A 23,692-nucleotide genomic window follows, 5' to 3' on the forward strand; every position below is an offset into this window, starting at 1 on the left:
GAAAAGGCTCAAGGCGCACTTGTTCAGGGAGTACAACGGTACTTAGTAATGGTTTTCTGGTCCCACTGTTAGTTTCCTCAAGGATCACAATGACTCTTGCTTAGAGACTTGTTGCTCTTGTGGTTAGTGGTAACTGATTGTTGTACTCACTGTGAAATATATATATATTTTTTTACTGTTGCCTGCTTTTCTACAGGTACACTTGCACTTATAGTGATTCATGTTGTTATATAGTAACTTGTTTAACTACATGCTCTTATGGTTCTTCCCTTTGGCACTTATTTTGGTTGTTCACAATATGTGCTTCGTGTTTTGGCTACCCGCAATGTTTTAGGGGCTATCTTGTTGTTATTATTATCAGTGACCTTTGCACTTTGTAAAGCTCTCTCTTGGAAGTCGCTTTGGATGAAAGTATCTGCTAAATGAATAAATGTCATGCAAGTGCCCTTGTACAGCAACTGAGGATGTGTTCCTGGGTTCCTCGCTTGGAACAGTACAGGGACTCAAGTGATCACTGTGGAACGCAGTGGGCATGCTGGTGTCTCTGCTATGTCCCATGTGTGCAGATTTGACGGGCTTGGAAGCACGTCATACACTGCCTGGATGAGGAATTTGATGCGGTGTGGCTCGGCTTTCCAAAGCTCAGCCCAGGTCACTTTCCTTTCAACCGCATTCTCCCATCTCGTCCAAGCTCCCTGTTGCTTCATTCCAACTGCCTTGCAGGTTCTCATCTCCTCCACTGCTGCTCTCACCTCCTCCTGAACAAGTTGTAGCCCTTCCTTCCCCCTGGTGTTCATTTGGGGAGTTGGAAAGGATCCTAGCCCTGCTCAACCTCGTGTGACCACTCCCACCAGGCTCCTGTGCAGCCTTGCATCTGCCTCTTGAACCGCTTCCTCTGCCCTCCATTTCCTACCAGTCCTAACTTGGATCCCTGCTTTAGCCACCTTTGGATCACTTGAGTCCCTGTACTGAACCACTTCTCTGGCTACAGTTACCTTGAATTCCTCCTCCAAGGATTTGAAAGGCAGTTGCAGTTTGTTGTGTTCCCGTAGAGTGCAATGCTGCTCAGGTTCCTTGGTAATCCAAGCCATCTCCGGAGGTGGTTGCTAACCCTCCTTTCTAAGGTCTCAACTGTTGAGACCGCATAAACAAGGAGGGGCCACAGGATCCTGGGAAGAATGCCAGGTTGGTAGACCCAGGCTTTAAACTTCCCAGGTAGGCCTGACTTGTACACGGAATTCACCCAGCCATCCAACTGAGTGCCTCATGTACTAATGCTTTTGCGCCCACTTTAGGCGTATTTGTTTCGCAATTTGCGCGTCAAAGCATGGCGAGGTATGTACAAACATGCCGCACTGACGGAATAGTGCAGACTGCCTGTCGCGGGAACTGAAAATGGCAAATTGCGCATTTCCGAGTCATGCATATGCATTCACGGGAAGGTCAATGGGAAAGTGGGAGTTCCCATAAAGAGATGGGAGGAGATGCGTAAAGTGCGCCTAATTATGTATTCCGTGGTATGTACAGAAACCGCCTGTGAAAGGGTGCTTCCATTTTGCGGTGAAAATTATCGGCCATTTAAAAGCTGGCGTATACCAGGATGCGCATATGCCTCCTACATTTACATAACATTTATTCATTTAGCAGACGCATTTAGCAGACACTCCTGGTGAAATGGCAGCCGTAACCCGAGCAAGACAAAGACATAGGCCAAAGGATTTTTGCCACAAGGATCACACATTTTGAGTTGAGTGAACACAAAATCATTACACGTTACAGATTAAGCAGCCATTCAATATAGTTACTGGAAGAAATCAAAGATTACATCGAATCTCCGACTAAGCGTTCACATTCCATTCCAGCAGTTGTTAAACTCCTCACTACATTACAAATATTGGCATCAGGATTATTTCAAACAGTTACCGCTGTTTTGACTTTGGTGGCTGATCCATGATAGAAAGAGAGGCCCATTCAATTGCGTGTTTAAATGCTCACAATGTAAGGTTTAGTGGGCAGAGAAAGGCAATGTTTACCCGATGACCTGCAGGTTTCGTAAATACGACGTAAACTGAAGTATCACAGCGTGCATAATCTACGTGTTGCCCATGGCGCTAATAATGCTACGTTTGCGAATGTACGTACATGAGGCCCTCAGTGCAGGTCGACTGATAGATGTTGTGTCTCAGAGAGCAGTCAAAAACCTTGCCCAAGCTCTTGACTGGCTTCTTTGTGATAGTTGGAATGGCTGTGCCGGTGATGTTAAACCGGAACTTGTCCTCCACCTTCCCTTTCATCTGCACCATTGATCTGGATTTGGTGGGTTTGAAACGTATCCGGGCGCACTCCACCAGCTTTCCAAGGCCCTTCAGAATCCACCGGCAGCCTGGGACTGATTCTGTCGTGACTGTGAGGTAATTCATGAATGCCCTGATGGGTGGTTGCCGTTGTCCGGAATTAGTGCTGGGCCCTCTGCACTCTGGCTCAGCAGACTTAATGAGCATGTCCATGGCTAGGGAGAACAATGTCACAGAGATAGTAAACACTGTGATGATACTGATCTCAGCCTTGTGCCAACCGGATGTTATTGCTCCTGAATAGACCCTCATCCTAAAATTGCTGTAATAACCAGCGATGAGGTCTCTACACCTGCTGGGTACATGATGTTTTGTCTAAGTGAGCTGAACCAGCTTGTGTGGAATGGAACCGAATGCATTTGCTAGGTCAAGCCACAACACTGACAGGTTGCCCTTGTTCTCTCTGGCCTCCCGAATGAGCTGTGTCAGCACACCGGTATGCTCCAGACAACCTGACATTCCTGAAATGTCGCCTTTCGGGAGAGATGTGTTGATGTTCTTTGCCAGGTAGGTACACAGCCGTTTGGAAACAGCACTGAAGAAAACCTTGGCTCAAGACACAGCAGGGAGATGATATGGAACTGGTCTAGCTGAGCGGACTTTTCCTCCTTCGGGATCCATACCCCTTCAGCCACTCTCCATTGTTTAGGGATCCTTCTCCAGAATACTTGTGGGATTTTCCACAGACGCAGCAGGAGTTTGGGACAGTTCTTATACACTTTGTAGGAAGTGCCTTGCTTTGTGTACAACCTCCCTTACTTCCTTTAGCTGCAGCTCCAACATGTCAAACTGCAGTTCTGGTTCAGGGGGTTATATGAGGTTGTTACACTCTCCCAACTCCTGCTATCTATTACTATTGGTGGGCCGTTATCGGCGTTAACGTGCTGCGTTAACGTGAGACTCTTATAGGGCGAAAAAAAAGAAAGAAATTTGGGTTGGGAGCTGGGTCTATACTACCCAAGCTATGATGACTTTCACGTTGATATTTTAGCGCGGATGTATACCTAGCCGAATTGCACTGTAGGGGGCGAGAACGAGTCTTCAAACCTGTGTGTTTGCCTTGTGTATGAAATTACCACATCAAACGTGATGTGCTAACATGGATGCAGCTATGAAGCCGCCGGGTTTGCTTCAGGGAAAATGTATTTTTAAGAAGCTTCCCAATGGCAACCTCGACAAGACTAAGGTAGTTTGCACCTTGTGCGATGCGGAATTAGTTTACTGTAGGAGTTTTTCCAGTCTCAAATACCACCTAAACGCAAAGCATCCCTTAGCTAATGCAGAAGATACCGGGCCCAGCACTGATGTAGCTCAGGGGAAGAGTCGTCGTCAAACTACTGTTTGAGTGCAACTGAGGCAAGCCCGTCAGCACAGCTCTCAGCCAAGATAACTAGATTAATCTAGATTAATTCCAAGATTACAGTGAGATTAATCTAGATTTTTTTTTAAATCTATTCCCACCACTATTTATTATATATAGTGACTTAGAGTTTAACTTTCGTAAAATGCAAGAAAAGGAAAACAGTAAACCCCCCCCCCCCCACAAAAATAACATATTGTGTCACATTTTTACACATGTGGCACAGTGGAGAAAAGGGGCGGTTGTCAACTAATAAAAAAAATGTTTACAGACTCAAAGTGCAGATTGTAACCTTTCAATTGATGTGTCAAACATTAAAATCTTAAAATTGTTAACTGAATGTTGGTAAACCTGGACAGTTCTAGCCCAGATATTCGGCTTTAAAGATTTTAGACCTTTTCAAGCCTTAAGAGAGCTGTGATTGTTTCGTGTTAATCATGAATTTTTGCCGACATACAAAAGTGCATTGTAATTACATTATTCAGAAACAAAATTGTGCAAGCATAATCATACAAATTAAATGTGTCCCTTTTTTCTCCCACTTTTTGTAGGCACCCGCTAGTTCCATGAAAGGTAGGACATCTTGGGTATGCCTTATTAATATTTATTTATTTTCATGTAGGTCATGTACAATTGCTCTCTACCCATTAAATGTTATCTGCCTCTTTTCATAACTTGTTGCTGTAGGTGTGGTCTTATAATTCAATAGGTAGAGCAAGGGCAAACATTTTTATTTATGTCCCTTATTTATTCTGGGGCTATTGATTTAAGCACAATTTATGACCATTCACAAGTATTACTTGAAGTCTATAGCATATTAAAAGCATCATTTTTTATGAATTATACTAATTCAGCTGTAAAGCCAAAGGACTTTTGCTAAGCAATTTCAGTGTTATTGTATACTCAAATGCGTTATCTGTATAGATTCCAAAGGTCTTTGAAAGGTAACAGTTGAAAAGGTTTTGCCTTCTATTCCATACATTTATTATGGACTTAAATTGTGGCCTGTCATCCTTAATTGTTATTTTTGTAATCAAGGCAGCTCTTGCACAAAACACTGTCTGATAAAAGTTTTTGGATATTGCAAGTTTTGGACATGTTTGGATTGTATTTTATGTTCATTCTATAATTTCATTTTTTTTTTTTGGCTTTTAATTTTTTATTTAAGTATTTTTTTTGAGCATCAACGATACAAAATGAGGACATTAGATATTGTACAATGCTCACATTTTCCCCCCAATTTCAAAATATACAGTGACCCCCCCACCCCCAGCCCCCCTCCCACACACCCACCCACACCTCATACCCCTGTAGAGGTCCCAACCCTACCTGTCTAGGATAAGGGAAAAGAGAAAAGTGAAAAGACAGAAAAAAAATACAAGACAGGAGACAGAATAAACTAAAGAAACATTAACATTGTGGGAATGTAAGTTTTAATGGTACGTTAACAGAACTCAGATATCTGACTCCTCAGGTGTAATATCTAATGAGTCTATAATATAAACAACAAGGGGTTCCAGATTTTGTCAAATTTCCTCAGAGAGCCCTTGAGGGAAAACCGTAATCTCTCTAACTTTAAGTTGTGTAGAACTTAATTAACCCATCGGGTATAGGACGGGGGCAAGTTGTGCTTCCAGTTCAGCAAAATTAAGCGCCTAACCAAAATAGTGCAAAAGGCCATAGAATGTCGTGCCTCACCCGTTAAGATGTTGTTGGGTGGGATACCGAAGAGGGCAGAGAGGGGATGGGGGTCGGCCACAAAACGGTAAGCAATTCGAAGAGTCTCGAATATTTTGGACCAGAAGTCTGTGAGCTTTGGACATGACCAAAACATATGTATGAGATTGGCAGGGGACTGGGTGCATCTATTACAAGTGTCAGCTACATTGGGATATCATTTAGACAGTCTATGATTGCTGTAGTAAGTCCTGTGTAAGAGTTTACATTGAATTGAATGGTTTAAAACTGTGATTATGGGATACTGGGGCATGAATAGAGGAACCTTGCAAGCCAAAATGCTTCCTGAATTGCAACCATATCTTGAATGACTGCCTAACTACTAGATTATCGCTGGCTTCAGTGGCCGACACAGAAAGTGGAGAGCACAGCCATGACCGCAGTGAGCCCCGGGATGAAGACATTTCAATATGGGCCCAGGCAGGCTGGTCGGCGGTAGGTTTGTCGGTCCAGTACAAAAGCTTGTGAATATTAGCTGCCCAATAGTAATATAAAAATTGGAAGAGCAAGGCCCCCTGAGCTCTTAGGAAGCTGCCCTTTCTGCATACGCACAGGCACCTTTTCTGCATACGCACAGGTTTACTTTCCCAGAGAAATGTTGATATTGCCTTATCCAGTTTAGCAAAAAACTTTTTTGAAGTAAGTACAGGGAGATGCTGGAAAAAGTAAAGGAATTTTGGCAGAACTGTCATTTCAATGAGGTTCACCCTACCGGCCAATGATAGAGGTAGAGTAGACCATCTATGGAAGTCCTCCTCAACTCTGCCAAGCAAGGGGTGAACATTTTTATTGAAAGTGTCCGCTAGAGACCTCGTTATAATTATACCCAGATATTTAAAACAGTTATCCACTCTTTTAAAAGGAACTATGTTGTCTGGCAAGTCACCAACTAAGTTATTAATTGCAAATAACTCGCTCTTCCCTAAGTTGAGGTTGTAGCCAAAGAGTTGGCCAAATTGGTTTAGGATGTCCAGAACTATTGGGAGAGATGTGGATGGATTTGATACATAGAGAAGTAAATCGTCTGCATACAGTGACAGCTTGTGTACCGAACCTTGGCGGGAGATGCCCTCAAACCCCTTCTCAGCTCTCAGCCAGATGGCCAGGGGCTCGATGGCTATGGCAAATAATAAAGGGGATAGTGGACACCCTTGCCTTGTGCCGTGGTGGAGCTTGAAGGGGGATGATACTGTATTGTTTGTTTGCACAGAAGCTACTGGTGTGGAGTATAGGAGTTTAACCCACAAAATAAAACCTGAACCCAGACCAAACCTCTCCATCACCTCAAAGAGAAAGTCCCACTCCACCCTATCAAAAGCCTTTTCAGCATCTAGCAACACCACTACATCTGGGATGCTGGAGCTGGGCATGTTCAGTATGTTGAACAGTCTTCTCGTGTTGTGGAACGAGTACCTCCCCAGCATGAAGCCAGTTTGATCTGATGAGATGATCTGTGGAAGAACCCCCTGAAGATGGATGGCAAAAATGTTTGCAAGAATTTTGTACATTCAACAGAGCTATAGGTCTTAAACTACTACAAAGTAATGGATCTTTATCTTTCTTTAAGAGAAGAGTAATTGTGGCATTGTTCAGGGTTGGGGGAAGCCAGCCAAGAGACAGGGCCTCATTATACATATCGCACAGGACTGAAGAGACCAGTGGGGCAAATCTTTTATAAAATTCTACTGTAAATCCATCGGGGCCCGGCGACTTGCCACTCTGTAAAGTACTAATAGCACGCATGATCTCAACTGTTGAAATTGGATTGGCTAAATTCTCCACCAGCCCCTTGTCCACTCTAGGAAACTCAGTGGTGTGTAGTGTACTGGCTGTACTGGTCTGGGGGTGGTCAGAGGCATATAAGTCAGAATAAAATTGGTGAATGTTTCATTTATGGATTTGGGGTCAGTAAGAACAACGCTTGGTGTAGACCTAATACTGTGAATAAGCCTGGAGGCGGAAGCAGCTCTGGTTTGCTGGGCAAGGAGTTTTCCAGCCCTGTCCCCTGATTCAAAAAATTGCTGTCTAGACCTGAGCAGTTGCAATTCTGCTTCATTTGTAGATGAGAGGTTAAACTGGAAGTTGCAAACACTTTCTATAAAGTAGCGGGTCTGGGTTATTAGAGTAGCTATCATCAATATCCAGGAGTTTCTGGGACAGTTCCTCTTGTTTGGACCTAGTCATCTTTCTGAGGTGCGTTGTGTAGGAAATTATGTGGCCTCTTAAGCATGCCTTGAAAGCTTCCCACAAGGTTCCCTTCGATACGTCTGGTATGTCATTTATTTAAAAAATAGTTGTATGTTGGATCTCAGGAAGTCCACAAAGGGGTCATTAGATAATAGATGTGAATTAATGTAATCGCCATGGTTTGAAGACGCGGCTGTAATTGGGAAACTGTATGTCTAGTGATGTAGGAGCATGGTCTGAGTTTACAATACTGTGGTACTCACATGAGTGTATATTAGAAACTAGTCTGTTGTCTAAGAGAAAAAAGTATTTGAGAATAGGAATGGTGGACATGCGAAAAGAAAGAAATATTTTTTTGGGGGGGATTTAGACCTCCATGGGTCTGACAAGCCCAACTCCCTTGCAATGGAGGTTAGTAGTTTGGCAGAATTATTGATACAGTGTGGTCTAGTGGAGGATCTGTCTAAGACGGCATCTTGTATGAGATAAAATCCCCCCCAACAATGATTTGGTACGTTTCAATGTTGGGAATAGAATTGAAGAGCTTGGAAATAAATAGTTCATCATCCCAGTTTGGCGCATTGACACTGGCTAAGATAACTTGAGTGCTGCACAGCCTTCCCTTAACGATAGCAAATCTACCAGCTGGGTCAGCTACAACTTTTTCTGATTCAAATGGAATGTTGCTTTGAATCAAAATAGCAGCGCCCTTGGCCCTGATCTTATTTATTTTGGTAGGCTGATTTGCTCCCTTGACGTTCCATGATATAAAACTAATGTTATTCATAGTTTTTTTACTGTAAGTGAAGGATTATCTTTTATAGCATAGTGAAAAATCTGGTTATATCTGAGAAGAATGAGAAAGGAGAGATGAGAAGAGAAAAGAAAAGAGGAAGGAAAAAAAAGAAGAGGGAAAGAAAGAGATAATAAGAGAGACAAAGGTGCAAAACCCCACCCCCCTCCCCAGCCCACACAAACACATTCACAGTGCCCCCATTTCCCCACCCCACACCCACCGACCCCCCCAAATACCCACGACCCGTGCACGAAAGTGCTTGCCTGGCTGCCAGCCCAACTTATCCCCGCCCACAAAAAAATTTGGTCGGGAAGTAGGGTCTGGAGGGGCTCAATTGCGGAAAAACTATATACGAACAAGAGCTGTTTGGACCAATTAAATTGTCAGGGCGGGCTTTATACGATGATGGACAGATGATCAACGGTAACGTAATCAACGTCACCAAAGACCGCTTGGGTTGATTTCGTTTTCAACGAATAACATATTACATTGCTCTGATTGGTTTTAGGTCTATCCAATTGAGCGAAGAGGCATTTGTTTTACGAGCTCGGTTGACACACGCCCCATAGTCACAGCCCAACTGAGAGCTTTCAGACTCATATTCTGACTACAATTATGAGTATGACAACGTCAGGCTACGAAAGTGCCATGTTCACTCTCCCGGGGTTCCTTTTCTTCTAATCTCCCACCTTGCCACACAGTAGTCTTAGTGGTAGAAAAAAAAAATAGGCCAATTTGCATAACAGTTCCAACCATAAGGATTCAATCAGTGTGATAACAACGTGGGCTAAAGCAATACAATGTAACAGTTCCACCCAGAAGGGTGAGAATAACACAGTGAGCCCAACTTATTTTGTATGCCACTACAAATAACGTTGGCAACCTTTAACATCAACACACGGACAGCCATATTTGTTCTGTTAACAAAACGCAATTGCATAATGCTCCATTCAACGACATGTGATTAGGATAAGCTATTGATAACTCAACCGTCTTTAACTTGCATCAGTCTTCTTACGCTTCTGGTATGCGGCCAAAAGCTGCTGTGCCTCTTTCACTGACGTGAGACGCCGTCTGTTCCCGTCTTCAGCCTTGATAAACAGCCACACTGGATACAACAGTGAAGGCTGGAGCTTGAGAACGTAGAGCTGGCTCCTGACTTCTTTATACCCAGAGCGCTGGGCCAGCACTTTAGGGCAGTAATCCTCATAAATACAGATTGGCTTGCCATCATATTTAAGTTCACTTCTTTTTTTACGGGCAGCGCGAATGACAATGTCTTTGGTCTGAAACTTGTGAAAGCAGATGACCACGGCTCTAGCCTTTTCCCCCTTTGCCGGTTTAGGTTTGAGTGTGCGATGGGCTCTATTGAGCTCTGGGGGTGAAGGAAGCACATCTTTCCCCAACACATCCACCAGAAAACTAGAGAAAAAAGACATTGGCCATAAACCCTTGGGCTTCAGGCACACCTATGAGACGTACGTTGCACCGTCTGCTTCTCCCCTCCAGGTCACTTAGCTTGGCCTTCAGCTTTGCATTATTTTCAGCCATCGAGGTTACCTTTGCTTCCAAGAACTGCAGCTCGCTCAGCCCAGATTCCAACTCCGAGATTCGCTGTTCATGGTCGGTTACGGTGGATTGTATCCCATCTAACTTTGTTTCAATGGCCGCCAGCTTGTTTTCAAATCGTACAGCGAGTGAGTAGGGATTGGTTAGCAGGTCTGCTTTTAGCTCCGCTAGCAGATTTACTAACGCAGCATTGTCGATAGCAGCGTCAGTTGGAGCAGCTTGTTCTGGCTTTTTCAACGGCTTGCTTGGTCTGGACAACATGTTGTTGTGCAAAAAACTTGTTTGGGTGCCGTTCGGTGTTTAGTTGTCACTAAGTTGAGATCATTTAAATTGACTGATGGTCAAAACTGAAACTGTGTGGCAGGAGCCTGAAGAAACGACTATTCCATTCTGCTCACCGACCGGAAGTCTCATTCTATAATTTCTAAAGCTTTTCGATGCTCGTCAGGTATTTCATATAACTATATGTATATATCTAAAAATATTTTGGCTTGAAAATCCAATTGTGATATGTCGGGTAATTTTATTTGGCAGTTAGCCATGGCCCAATTTATTATAAAGGATGTTACAGATGTTGTGGGTTAGACTGCAGTTGGTCTATAAATGCGTAGCTCGACATTATCAACATTCTATATTGTCGTCTGTCAATGATCACTTTGTTGTCCCCTGTCAAACGTAGTGGACAACGCAGTAAAGGGAGTTCTGGGTTACCGGGTCAGCCTGTCAGTATATTTACACACAAGGACATCATAAACATTCACAGGTCTGATAGATCCAGTTATCCTGGCAAAACAGCCAAGTATTGCAACAATGAGGGAAGTGTAATTAATTTGGAACTTGTAAGATAGAAGGTACGCGATCTCTACTTGCTCTCCAGTTTATCCTGTTTTCAAAAAAGTTTGCTCCCTGGACAATAAATTGAACCGTGGCTGTGTATGGGCTCAAACCGAGGTCAGAAGTATACCATAACGTGTTCCACAAATGTAAAACCTTTTTCGCACATGCAAATCGCTTTCAATCACATCAATCATTAGGTCCGGTTAGTGTTCACGCGGTTCTGTTTTAAACAAACCCACGTTTGTAAAAAAACCTGACACACGGTCGTACAGGTTGTTAATCTATTGGACAAAAAATGTGAGGGAAAATCACTTCCTTGTCACGAACAACAATGGAGCAACAGCAGCGTATTGTGATTGCAATAATGTCTTTAATTGTTATGATTTGGTGTTGCCCAACCACGTTTTTTGGGTTGCTCGTTGGTCTTCACATCACGTACTTTTATGTACTGCTGCCTAAATATTTTAACTTTCAACACACATTGGTCCACTGTGCAATAATGACCCTTATTTCTTTCAGTATATCACATATTTGCAGAAGAGCCTTCACTTCATCATTTCCCCACGGTTTCCCTCTGCTAATTTTTCTGCTAATGAGTGGCACGGTTGTCAACATAATTTTTCAACCTGCAATGCACTACATTTTGGTTTGCTTCCTGGAATAGGTCAATATTAAGTCAGATTACGTTCACACCTAAAGCAAACCGAACCATGGTTCACTTGGAACCGGACCGAATCCCGTCTTTTTAATCGAATCCCGAACCACGGTTCGGTTGTTTGGTCCGCACCAGTGTTCGAATGCGTGTTCTCACCTCCAAACGAACCGGACTTTCAGTGAAAGTCTGATTGAAACGGCTCTGTTACAGTAGTGGTGAAGGAATTGGCTAAGGCGAACGCTAGCGATTGGTTATGGCAGATCAAAGTGGCTCTGGGCAGATCCAATAGTTTTAAACTTCAACAGAGTACCCAAGACAAGAAAGTCAACGCTTGTCAATGGAGTGTGGACAGACTCTCTGTACAAATGAAATGCACGAGAGTCTGGTTAGGACCAGGCTAAGTTTGCAGCCCCTCTTTGTCTAAAGACAGTTTTAACATAGAATGGAGCACCTGTCTTAAGGATCTTGAGATGCTCCCATACTCTTCCATGGTGGGATGCTCCAGGGGGACTGAAACTCCACTGTACACCTTTTTGAAGTAAAGTTCCTTGTATTTTGTTCTGATTTAGAGACGAGAGGGCTTCCCTCAGGGATCTGTCAGCCCAACAAAATGTGTTCCATTATGGGACCTTATTCCTTTCCCTTGACCTCTTCTACAGGTAAAACATCTCAACGTATTAGATAGATAGATTAGAAGAGATATTGTTACAGTCGAGTACGTAAAGTACATGAATATGTTGACCAAACACAACACAGTGTAGACCAGAAGCCTGTTCCATAAAGAGAGTTTACCGAATAAGCCAGACTTATGTCAGTTAGTCTGACTCATTTCTAGTTCATTCGGTTCCATAAAGCTAGCTCAACATAGTTCGAACTCGGTTACTATGGCAACTTAGGCTACGAAACTAGTCTGGTCCGGGGCAGACTTAACTGTCAGGCTTAGCGTGACTTGGTGCTTAACCAGACCTTCCTCTAACACTGACCCAACGGGAAAACGATGATTTACAACAGATATTCTCCTTTTCTTTTCTCATCAGTTCAATATGTTCAACATTGATAGAAAATCGACTTAAATAGCCTACAAAGGCTACAGCATTTAGCCTAATGCATTAAACGATAATGAACAATGATTTGATACACGCCACGTTAAACGTAGCCTATGGCTAGCCTAAAATTTGTGATTTCAAATGTTTAGGCATCAGGCATAGGCCTATCTCAATCTAAATTATCCAAGTATAATTATCATAGCTATATAGTTGTTGACAGTAGTCTACAATTGCAAAACTAGCCTAAATCCATAAGCTACATATCATATAAACATATAACAACCCAGACAAATCGCACTCTATCTGCGGTCTCTCGAATCCGTCATGGATCCGAGCTGCCACTTGCAGTTTCCACACATAAAACAACCCAGACAAGCCGCACTCTGTCTGCGGTCTCTCGAATCCGTCTTAGATCCGAGCTGCCTCGTGCAGTTTCCACACATAAAACAACCCAGACAAGCCGCACTCTATCTGCGGTCTCTCAAATCCGTCTTACGGTGCGTTCACACTGCAGCGGGGCGGGCAGAGCGGGGCGTCGGCTTCCCATTCATTTTCAATGAAACCAGGCGTTGACGCCCGCGTAGGGCATTGTGGGAAGGCGAAAGGGCGGCAAAAGTTGGATTTTCTCAACTTTATGTAAAAATTGATGTTCTCTTGTCAAAAACAATTTGCATCCTTAATGAAGAAATGGGCTGTTTTTATGTTGCGATAAGCGCAAAACCACATCTTCCAAATTACAATGTTTGTTAGAATATCACTAGTGCCTCACAGAAATGTATGCCTGTACAGTATGTGTCAAATATAAAATTAAATGACTTATTATATTACTTGTGAAAAACATGGTAATTCCTCACTAATCACTCAAGCGTTACCTTTTCATCCTGCAGGAACTAGTAGTGATGTGGACCATTATTTTTAAGTGAAAAACATGGTAACTCCTCACTAATTACTCAAGTGTTACCATGTCTCCCCACAGGAACTACTAGTGATGTGGACCATTATTTTAAAGTGACAAACATGTTAACTCCTCACTAATTACTCAAGCGTTACCTTGTCATCCAGCAGTAACTGTGATCTGGACCATTATTTCAAAGAAAACTAAAGTGCAAGAACTACAACATAAAACAACTTCAGTGACTAGGTCTAAAAATATATACATATATGCATTGGAAGATTTCCATGAAATCGTAAAATAAAATCCCACATAATGTAAAAATGCACATGGGCATGCAAGAATAAAGCACTTTGTAAAATGTGTCTGAATTAAACATTCTTTGTTTGGCACAATGATGAAAACTAGCATTTAAACAAAAAGTCTGTATTTTGAAATGAAACATTCAACACATTCAACAAACTGTGATGAGAAACTGAGTCAAACATAATGGCTAAATAAGTAATAAGTAAGTACATGGATAAATAAGATAAATAAAGGGGTAAATAAGATAAATAAGAAAATAAGACAGGACCATTCCCCAAACTATTTCAATTGTAAAAGAAATTAAAATATATAATTTGGTCAGCTCAGCAGAGGTTGTTTTATCATCTGCTGTTGTTGTGTTCGGAGAAAAAAATTATGTTACGGGAAGAGTGCCCGGCAGAACTAGAATTATCTTTGTACCATTGCCTAGCGCAGGCATGCCGCTCTAAAGCCCCTTTCCCCCCAACTACTCACGCTTATATCAATGCAACAGAGCTTCCAGAAGGCACAATATTGATCTTTGCTGCTCTTAGAGGCAAAGTGGAGTTCTGAACACGTAGGTTTGAAGGAGGTATTTTTGGCATCTGAAAGCCTACGTAAGTGGTAAATTGCGACGGTGGGCTGGAAGGGTCAGAAAGGAGGGAGAAAATGAGGACACGCAACAACGGCCCGGACAAAAGGCTGGAAAACCGGACTGTCCGGATGAAATCCAGACGTCTGGTCACCCTAACCGTTGTTTGTCCATTGGGTCTGCGCTACAGTAGTAAGGTCAGTGTCGCATACAGAACACCATTCCCACTCCTTTAGGAAAATTACATTGGATTAATACATTTTTATATTTTTTCCATTAGTACTTATTTTACTAAGCCTTTAGGACAATTGTTGTTTGTTACAGGGATAATAATAGACTGTTTCCAAAATTTAGGGACATACATTGTTCATTGGTCACTTGATATACCTAAGTAAAACTTGGACCAATTTGCTCTGCACTCTGTTTCGGCACTCTACACCATTATTTAGACTCTCCATACATTTTAGGCTAGGCATTGGTCCAAATACCTATTATGCCTAGTTGGACATGTGTCATACCGCTGCATATTCCTTACAGATTTTTCCAATGCCCAGTTATTAAAATCACACATAAAACATTCTGGGCTTCTGGAGATAATGTCTGAACATTTTTTGGCATATATACACAACAGACACAAATACTTAAGGAAACTTTCTAGGCAAGTAGTGTGGACGGAGGGATACTGAGCATCTCAATGTCCTTGGTGCATAGTCAGTCTCTTACCACAACAGTCTTACCAGCGTTCATTTATATATGACTAAATGACTAAATTTAAATATATAAACATACTCCTCCACCCGCTTCTTGACAGTTATCCCTGCACCAAGGTCAGTAGGCTACAAAATGGGGAACATTGATTAACATTTCCTTATCAAAGTCAGATTTCAATAGCCATGTCTCCATAATTGCAAGCAAATTTGTGTTGACATTGAACGTGCATGTAATTCCTCAATCTTGTTGCGTGGAGACCAAACATTTGCTAAAATAATGGGCTGTTATGGAATGCGAGACAACAGTCTCTTTCTTATTCTTTCACGTACCCCACTATTTTCCCTCACTTCCTCAGCCGTTGACTAGAGTGGGCTTTAAATTGAAATATGTGAGAAAGAGCCCTCTGGTCCGGGAAAAAGAAATCCACAGGTCGGTTCACTGACAAGAGTCTCCTGTGACAGCAGAAATTCAATGTTAACTTTGTCAGAAAAAAAGGATATAAAGTAATAACTGGAAAACCTTTTTGGTTTGGGTGGAATTATTTACTTTTTTTTTAAATATAATTGCTTGTTGTCAATGGTACACATTGTCTAAGCCATCTAGTCAGCTGTGTGTTAGTAGACAAAGATCTGTAAAGAGTCCTAAAGTCCTAGAGAGTCCTAAAGTCTACCCTTTTAAATGTAGAGATTTCAGACAGCAAGTTTGAAATGTCTGTATGTATTTGTAAGCAATCTTTGGAGTGGGATGAACCACAGTTGTAAGCAATGTCATGGTTAAACCGCAATACGCTCAAGATTCACATTCTAAATATTCTACATCCCCTATAGGATAACATTTGTTATACAGCCATTACAGACCATTCCCAAAGGGAGAACCCTCAAATTAAGTGGGTAACAGCTGTAGAAACAGTCATAAGCATTAACGTTTTGGAAGCAATTTTTTACCTATGCACAATCATACTTGTCACTTGTCTGCGGTTGAAAATTATCTGGATTAGCAAAAAAACAAACCGTAAAGAATTGTATGTGATCCAATTCCAATGATTTCCTCAAATGATGATGTTTGTACTGTAATGTGAAAGATAACTACTTTATTTGACATGATTTTGACTTCCACCCATCCATCATCAACCGCTTATCGGTTCAGGTTTTTCACTTGTTCCCCCCCCCCCCCCCCCCCCAAGATTACATTCAATAGTAAATGAAAACTATGCATAAAAAGGTTGAATGACATATATTAACATTCAATAATAAAATATAGGGGTGCATAACTAAATTCACAAGTTTTACTGTTCAAATACTTTTTGTTGAGTTTAAGAGTCCTGAGGCCTGTTCCCGGGGTCGGACTGGGATCAAAAAACAGCCCAGGACTTTGAAACACAGACCGGCCCACTCGGGATGGAGATTTGAACTGATTTCACTATTCGAATAGTATCCAAAATTATTTTTGAATAACCAGATAATCTATTTTTATTAATGCGGTTCGGTTATGTCATTAGCATGACGCAAAGCATACAGTCAACACATGAACCACAACACATTCTGGCAATAATTTGGACTATTAAGATATTAGATTACATAAAGGTTGAATAAAGAAAACAAATGAAAGATCATTTCATCAACATGACGAAAAGACAATGAACTTGAAAAAACGCTGCATCACCAGACGTATAGGCTCTTAAATTGGCGGAATAGCGCTGAGTTTATTACTATGTGAAATTAAATCTTGAAATACTTTGGAAGACATACAACACATTGGGTATAGCCTGACGTTGTCACACTCATAATTCTAGTCAGAATATGAGTCTGAAAACTCTCCGTTGGGCTATGACTACGGGGCGTGTTTCAACCGAACTCGTAAAACAAATGCCTCTACGCCCAATTGGATAGACCTACAACCAATCAGATCAACGTAATATGTTATTTGTTGAAAACGAATTCAACCCAAGGGCTCTTTCGTGACGTTGTTGATTACGTTACTGTTGATCATCTGTCCATCATCGTATAAGGCCCGCCCTGGCAATTTCATTGGTCCGCCCAGATCCTGGTTTTATGTAGTTTGTTCCCAATACGAGACCCTCCAGACCCAACTACCCAACCAAATTTTTTTGTGGGCGGGGAGAAGTTGGGCTGGCAGCCAGGCTACATTGGGTAGGCTATCCTCGATAAAAACGAAAGACACACATGAAGAAATATTGCATATTAACTTGGATATTAACTTGGAACCGGAATCCTCGGTGCGCCACCACACAATGCAAACAGCCGATTACGCTAGCTCTGCATGGCTGCTGGTTAATAAAAAAGCCACAAAACCATTAGCCATACGCATTTTTATTTTGTAAAATGAGCATATAAACATGCTCAGGGGAGAGGTGAGTATGGAGTCAATTTAGGCCGGCGTAGAATAGACTCTGCAGGAACTGAGGTTGCTGCGAGGTAGGCTACTGCTTAGCGAGGACACTATGCTATGCTTCTTGTAGCGCCAAATGAAATGAAAGGACACTCGCAGCAGAACGCAGGGTCATGTAACCTACCCTTTTTGATGGTTTTCATCATTTCTAACGTCACAACTATTAGAATTCTCAACGTGACGTTTTTTCATTGAAATTGTTTTTTTTATATTAAACTAAGCTCATAAGTATTCGAAAAAAGTATTCGAATACTAACCTACTTTAGGATATCCGGATATTCGATTAACCACGCCCATCCCTACGGCCCACCCCCCCATTTTCTCCCTCACTTTCTTTTTCCATACTTGTCTCTGTTTCTGCATCTGCTATTTGATGTTGCAAAAGAACAATAATCAGTTAACTATATTCAATAATGACAATCAATTCGACATACTAATTTCCATATAATAACCCTGTTAACTGACTAACTATTGTGTACAGTTGCAGTGCTGCACCTGACATAGTCTCTCCACTGGACCCTGTCACCACAGCAGCCTCCATCTCTTGCCCTGTGTCACCTGTGGCTGCTTTATTACACAGAAAAGAAAATCAGGACAATTGCATTTGAGCCACATTGCACATTTATTATTTAAAGTAAAAAAGAAATCAGATGGCTGAGCGGTGAGGGAGTTGGGCTAGTAATCAGAAGGTTGCCGGAGCGATTCCCCGCTGTGCCAAATTACATTGTGTCCTTGGGCAAGGCACTTCACCCTTCTTGCCTCGGTGGGACTGTCCCTGTACTTACTGTAAGTCGCTCTGGATAAGAGCGTCTGCTAAAATGACTAGATCTACAAAAAACATGTTGTGCATATTTAGATTAGTGCCTTTTTCTCTAGGCCATTTATTTTACTTCACTTAAAATGTATAGCCTATATATATTGGCTAACAGGACTACCAAATGTATAATGTTTTTAGAAAAATTTAAACAATATGGTTTGGATTGATATTTGATTCTAAATGTCAAAAATACAACGGCTTGCACCTGGCGCCTCTTGTACAGCCTCATCGTCGGGCTGCAAACTCTCCTCCTCCGTCTTTTGACGGCCTAAACATTTATCCTATACTTCTACATTGTGCAGCATTTGCTTGCAGTGCCCGTTGTGTTTTTTATCTCTAGCATTTTCAGCGCCACCTTTTTCTCCTTTTCTTTTCTAAAGAATCAACAAGGGCCGGGTTTCCCAGATTCGTTAAGAAGCTCTTAACGCTAAGAGCTTCTTGAACGCTCTTAGAATGCTCTTAAGAAGCTCTTAGCGTTAAGAGTTTCTTAACAAATCTGGAAAACCCGGCCAATGTTAGCTAAATTAACTCCAACGAATTGGCTGTACCCGGAAAACGATTGATTTTTGACCTATCGTGATCTGTAAAATGGACGGACAAGTGCACCGTTCAACTTTACACGGGGGAAATGCCCACCCCGACCCTTTCGATTTTGGCTTGCTCCAGTTAATCAGTTGCTTGGTTTTAAGGCTGTCCTCAAGTGAGCGTAAACTATTAGGATTTTTTTTTTTTCTTGAATAGTGCCGTGGCCGTAGCGGCCGTTTGTTTGACCAGCCGTTCGGGAAATCTCCCGAGTCTCCCGATGGCCAGTCCGACCCTGCCTGTTCCATAAAAACAGTTTTCCAAAGAAGACAGGTTTATGTCAAGGAAAGCAACTGACAAAAGCCTGGCTTATTCGGTAATCTCACTTTATGGAACCAGACCCTGGGTTTCAAACAGGATCGTGAGGAGAGGTTTTGATTACACTGGAGTTTTTGTCTGTGGAAGAATTTGCATTGGTTCGTTCATGTCAGAAATCCTTGTATAAGGAACAAAATTCAATGTTTGTCTTGGTTGGAATTTTGTTGGAAGAAAAAGACAACTTGTATAAGGAACAAAATTCAATGTTTGTCTTGGTTGGAATTTTGTTGGAAGAAAAAGACAACTCAGAGTCATTGTCTTTGCTATTTAAAAAACTTTGGGTGTCTTTTCTCTTTCCAGCCACACGGCCAAATCATTTGACAGATATCAAAGTTCAAAACAGCTCTTGTCTGGACAAATACAAAGGTGCCTCAGAGACCATGATGAAAGGTAAGTATTCACAATTGTGCAAGCTTACCTAACAAATATAAAATACTAATTGTCAGTTGACATCTAGTTAACTGAGAACTAGACATTTTCCCTACTTATAGGTTCTTCATGAGTCTTCAGACAGGGGCGTTGTTACTGACTTTTAATGATCGCTAGATGGTGCATGTTGCATGGAGCAAAGGCACGGTTTAAAGATGAACGTGCCTTCATCAATCTGTCATTTATATCCGTGTTGTTAGTCGGTGATTATTTCATTAGAGCGTTTGTTGTCTAGCCCTTCAATCATTCAGCAAAATGTAATTTATTGGCTAAAGAATGTCAAACACGTTGTGGGTTAGGCTAGACTTCAGTTGGTCTATAGTAGGATTAAGTGATGGGGGAAACAAAGCTTTCCGAAGCAACTTGTTCAAGCGTTTGATACATTTTATCCATAGGGACATCTGCTGGTCAGTTCATGGTATGGCGACTGTATCAAAAGTTTGAAGGAATCGAGTGACGTCAAGTCCTCGAGACGTTTGTCTCACAATCGTCATCAATTTGATAAAGGTTATGTGACAAATGTTTCGATGTGCAAGTGTCACAAATATGTTATTATATATCTTGTTGTATTATAAACAACGTGACATCTTTACATCTAGCAAAATTAGCTGGCTAAAGGCCGCCCAGAGAGTCATCGGAACCCCTAGCAACCGTAACAACCAATTACATTTAGTCATTTGGCAGACTCTCTTACCCAATTACGTTCACCAACTTGCTTCAACAGTTAAATTGTATTCGGTTAACCAATTAAACATACACACCAGTCAACAATAAATCAGGTTTATATTGATATATTTTCTTAAATACCATATTTTTCAGAAATAAAACTGTGGTTTATATCCCAATTTAAAGATTTTCTTGTGGTGGTGTGGTTTATATTTCGAAGCGGCTCGTTCGAATGTGGGTCCCACAGTGTAACGTTGCATATATGCGTAGCCGGTGAAGCCACCTCCCTGAAGCCCAATGGGCTATTAGCAGTAGCTAGCTACTTGATTCAACCTGGATTTTCTGTGTGTGGGTATTATAATGGAGACACAATTCAAGTTAATGATCTTTTATTATCAGACCGGATGTTGATGCCATCAAGCTCTTACCCAGATAGCACACATACGTCGGACCGACGTCAGCTTAAGATCGAAATGTTGTGTTCTATTCATAACGTCGGATAAGCATCGGCAAATGGTCGGATTTCTTCTCATCTCTGTGCTCTATTTCAAACGTCGCAGATACGTCGGCTCATCACTGACTGTTTCAGGAAGAACATTCCATTATGCTCATTCTGTGTTGTATTGCAAGCATTGAGTCAGAGACTCGCGAGTCAGAGGCGTTCACTTTTTAAACCGTAATTTATCTTCACAAAGAAGGAGCAGTCGTTGTTAGCAGGGCCGGATTAAGACATTTTGAGGCCTGGGGCTAATTACCAGGATGAGGCCCCCATATCGCCCCGACACACATCATGACACGGCACGCCCACAAACCCACGCCAGGTGCACTGACACATCAGTGCTTTAAAGTCCACAGAACCACTCTATAAATATGATCAGTTTAAACATGTGACTCACCATCATCACATCAGTGATATTAAAAGGTCAGTTTTCTGCTCTTTCTCAATGCAAACTCATCAATGGGCTCTTCAAAGTAGAGAACAAGTTGAAAGAAAAGAAAGAACTTGGTGCAGTATATCATGCTCTATTGAGTAGGGATGCACCGCATCCAGGATTCGGATTCGGTCGAATATTTGGCTTTTGGACGGAATTCGGTTTCGGCCGAACCTTAAATGTTTTCCCACCGAACCCAAACCCTACGCCGGTTACGCTGATCGAAATAATGACGCCTCCATTGAATTTGGGAATGTGTTAACGTAGCTAGGTGGTCCGTTCAAGGTAGTAGGCTGAGAGAAAGTGAAAATGGAACTCAAAAGCAGAAAAAGTGTTGTGTGCAGTGGCGATTTCTTTAAGACTGCAATGGAAGCTCAGCTTCCCCTAAAATATCCCAAAACTGATTTACATTTGGTGCTTAACCCGAACCTAATAGCCTACCTAGTCAAGGTTTTGATGTGAGGTGAAATCGGATTTTCACATTATTTGACATTAATTTCAGTGCAAAATTGATTTTTTTTGCTTTATGTAGCCTAGCCTAATATGAACATTACGTTGGAGTCATATTCTTAGCTATATTTTCCGGAAATTACAACCCAAATGTTTACCTGAAAGATTCAGGGCTTTTGAGAAAACATATTGTTCCCACCCTTGCAGGAACCTAGATTTATGAAGTGACAGATCTTTCTTTTTTTACCTGGCTTGTTAGGTAAGTAAATGAAAGTAGAAAAATATAAAAAAGTTTTGCGATAAGTAGCCTATGCCTACAACAATGTGTAAAGTTACTGTAATAAGCTAGGTTTGAGTGAACGTTATGCTACAGAGCTAGCGCAAAGGGACCCCAACCGGCAAGGGTAGTTCGACACTAGTCAGACATATTTCATAAAAATGTAGCTACTAACTAGAGCAAAATAAAAATACACTATACATGTTATGTCAAAGTGTTGTATTGTAATAAGTAACCCAGGCCTACATACACATAGGTTAATACATTCTGGTTTAACAGTGATATGTCAGATTGTTTTTCTTCTAATTTCGGCAGGAGACCAATGGAATGGACCACTTTGACATAACATGTATAGTCTATGTTTATTTTTTGCTCTATTAGCTACATTTGTGTAAAATGTCTGAGGTAGCATAAAGTTCACTCAAACCTAGCTCATTACAGTAACTTTACACATTGTTGTAGGCATAGGCTACTTATCGCAATACTGTTTGATATTTTCTACTTTCATTTACTTACCTATCAAAGACTGCTCCTTCTTTGTGAAGATAATTTACGGTTTAAAAAGTGAACGCCTCTGACTCGCATGTCTCTGGCTCTAAATATGCTTGCAATACAACATGGAATGAGAATAATGGAACTTTCTTCCTGAAACAGTCAGTGATGAGCCAACAATGAGCCAACGTATCTGCAACGTTTGAGATGGAGCACAAATATGAGAAGAAATCCGGTCTTTTGCCGATGCTTATACGATGTTATGAATAGAACACGACGTTTCGATCTTAAACCGACGTCGGCAAGACGTATGTGTGCTATCTGGGTGGGTAGCTACCGTTTCAGAAAAAAGATTTGCGCTTTGGGGACCGTCGGAAATATTTAGAGCTCACGCATCTAAAGGTAAATGAGTTAATTTCCGGGCAATAGAAAACATACATTACGCACTTACTTACTTTCGTTTTCGAAGTGTGTGTTAGACAACGGCATGCTGTACTGCCTATACTCGTGCATTCCCTTACGGAAGGAATATATATTGGAAAATATAATGTGAAGCAATATATTTCTATACATGGGATTTAATATTTATATTTTACAATACATTGCAAAATATTCAACATGAATATATAATATGTGTTTACATACCATTCCAGTATATGCAATTTTCTAATTATAAATACCACCATAATGTATTACGATTTATATGGGAAAATGTATTGGTAATATATTTAAAGATATAGTTGAGCGAAGAGGCATTTGTTTTACGAGTTCGGTTGAAACACGCCCCGTAGTCACAGCCCAACGGAGAGTTTTCAGACTCATATTCTGTCTAGAATTATGAGTATGACAACGTCAGGCTAGTTTGAATCGAGAATCCATTTGAAATACTGCCGTTGACAACATTATTAGAATACCTTCTAGATGGCTGAGCAGTTAGGGAATCAGGCTATTAATCAGAAGGTTGCCGGTTCGATTCCCGGCAGCGCAAAAATGAAGCCGTGTCCTGGGGCAAGGCAATTCACCCTACTAGCCTCGGGACATGTCCCTGTACTTACTGTATCTTACTGTAAGTCGCAATGGATAAGATCGTCTGCTAAATGACTAAATGTAAATATCACCATATGTCTCTGTACATTGTAAGGGCATGGTCTCATATATGTACACATGCATTGTACAATATATCTTTCCATATAATTTTACATATATTTAAAATATATTCTACCATATATGAAGCATACATGTGACACTATATCTTTACATATATCACCCATACATTTTTCCATATAAAGCGGCATAGAT

General features: G+C 41.4%; 1 protein-coding gene across 1 annotated transcript in view; it reads left to right on the top strand.

Moving 5' to 3' along the window:
* Positions 1 to 23,692, top strand: part of palm1a (paralemmin 1a) — a 130,886-nt gene that overhangs the window by 81,071 nt on the left and 26,123 nt on the right. Inside the window, exons 6-7 of the mRNA XM_084693146.1 lie at positions 4,266 to 4,287; positions 19,448 to 19,537. Of these exons, the coding sequence (XP_084549272.1) occupies positions 4,266 to 4,287; positions 19,448 to 19,537 (112 nt within the window). The remainder of the gene's footprint in view (positions 1 to 4,265; positions 4,288 to 19,447; positions 19,538 to 23,692) is intronic.

The sequence above is a fragment of the Hypomesus nipponensis genome, chromosome 26, assembly GCF_054491055.1.
Source record: "Hypomesus nipponensis isolate SF chromosome 26, ASM5449105v1, whole genome shotgun sequence".
In the NCBI taxonomy this organism is placed as follows: Eukaryota; Metazoa; Chordata; class Actinopteri; order Osmeriformes; family Osmeridae; genus Hypomesus; species Hypomesus nipponensis.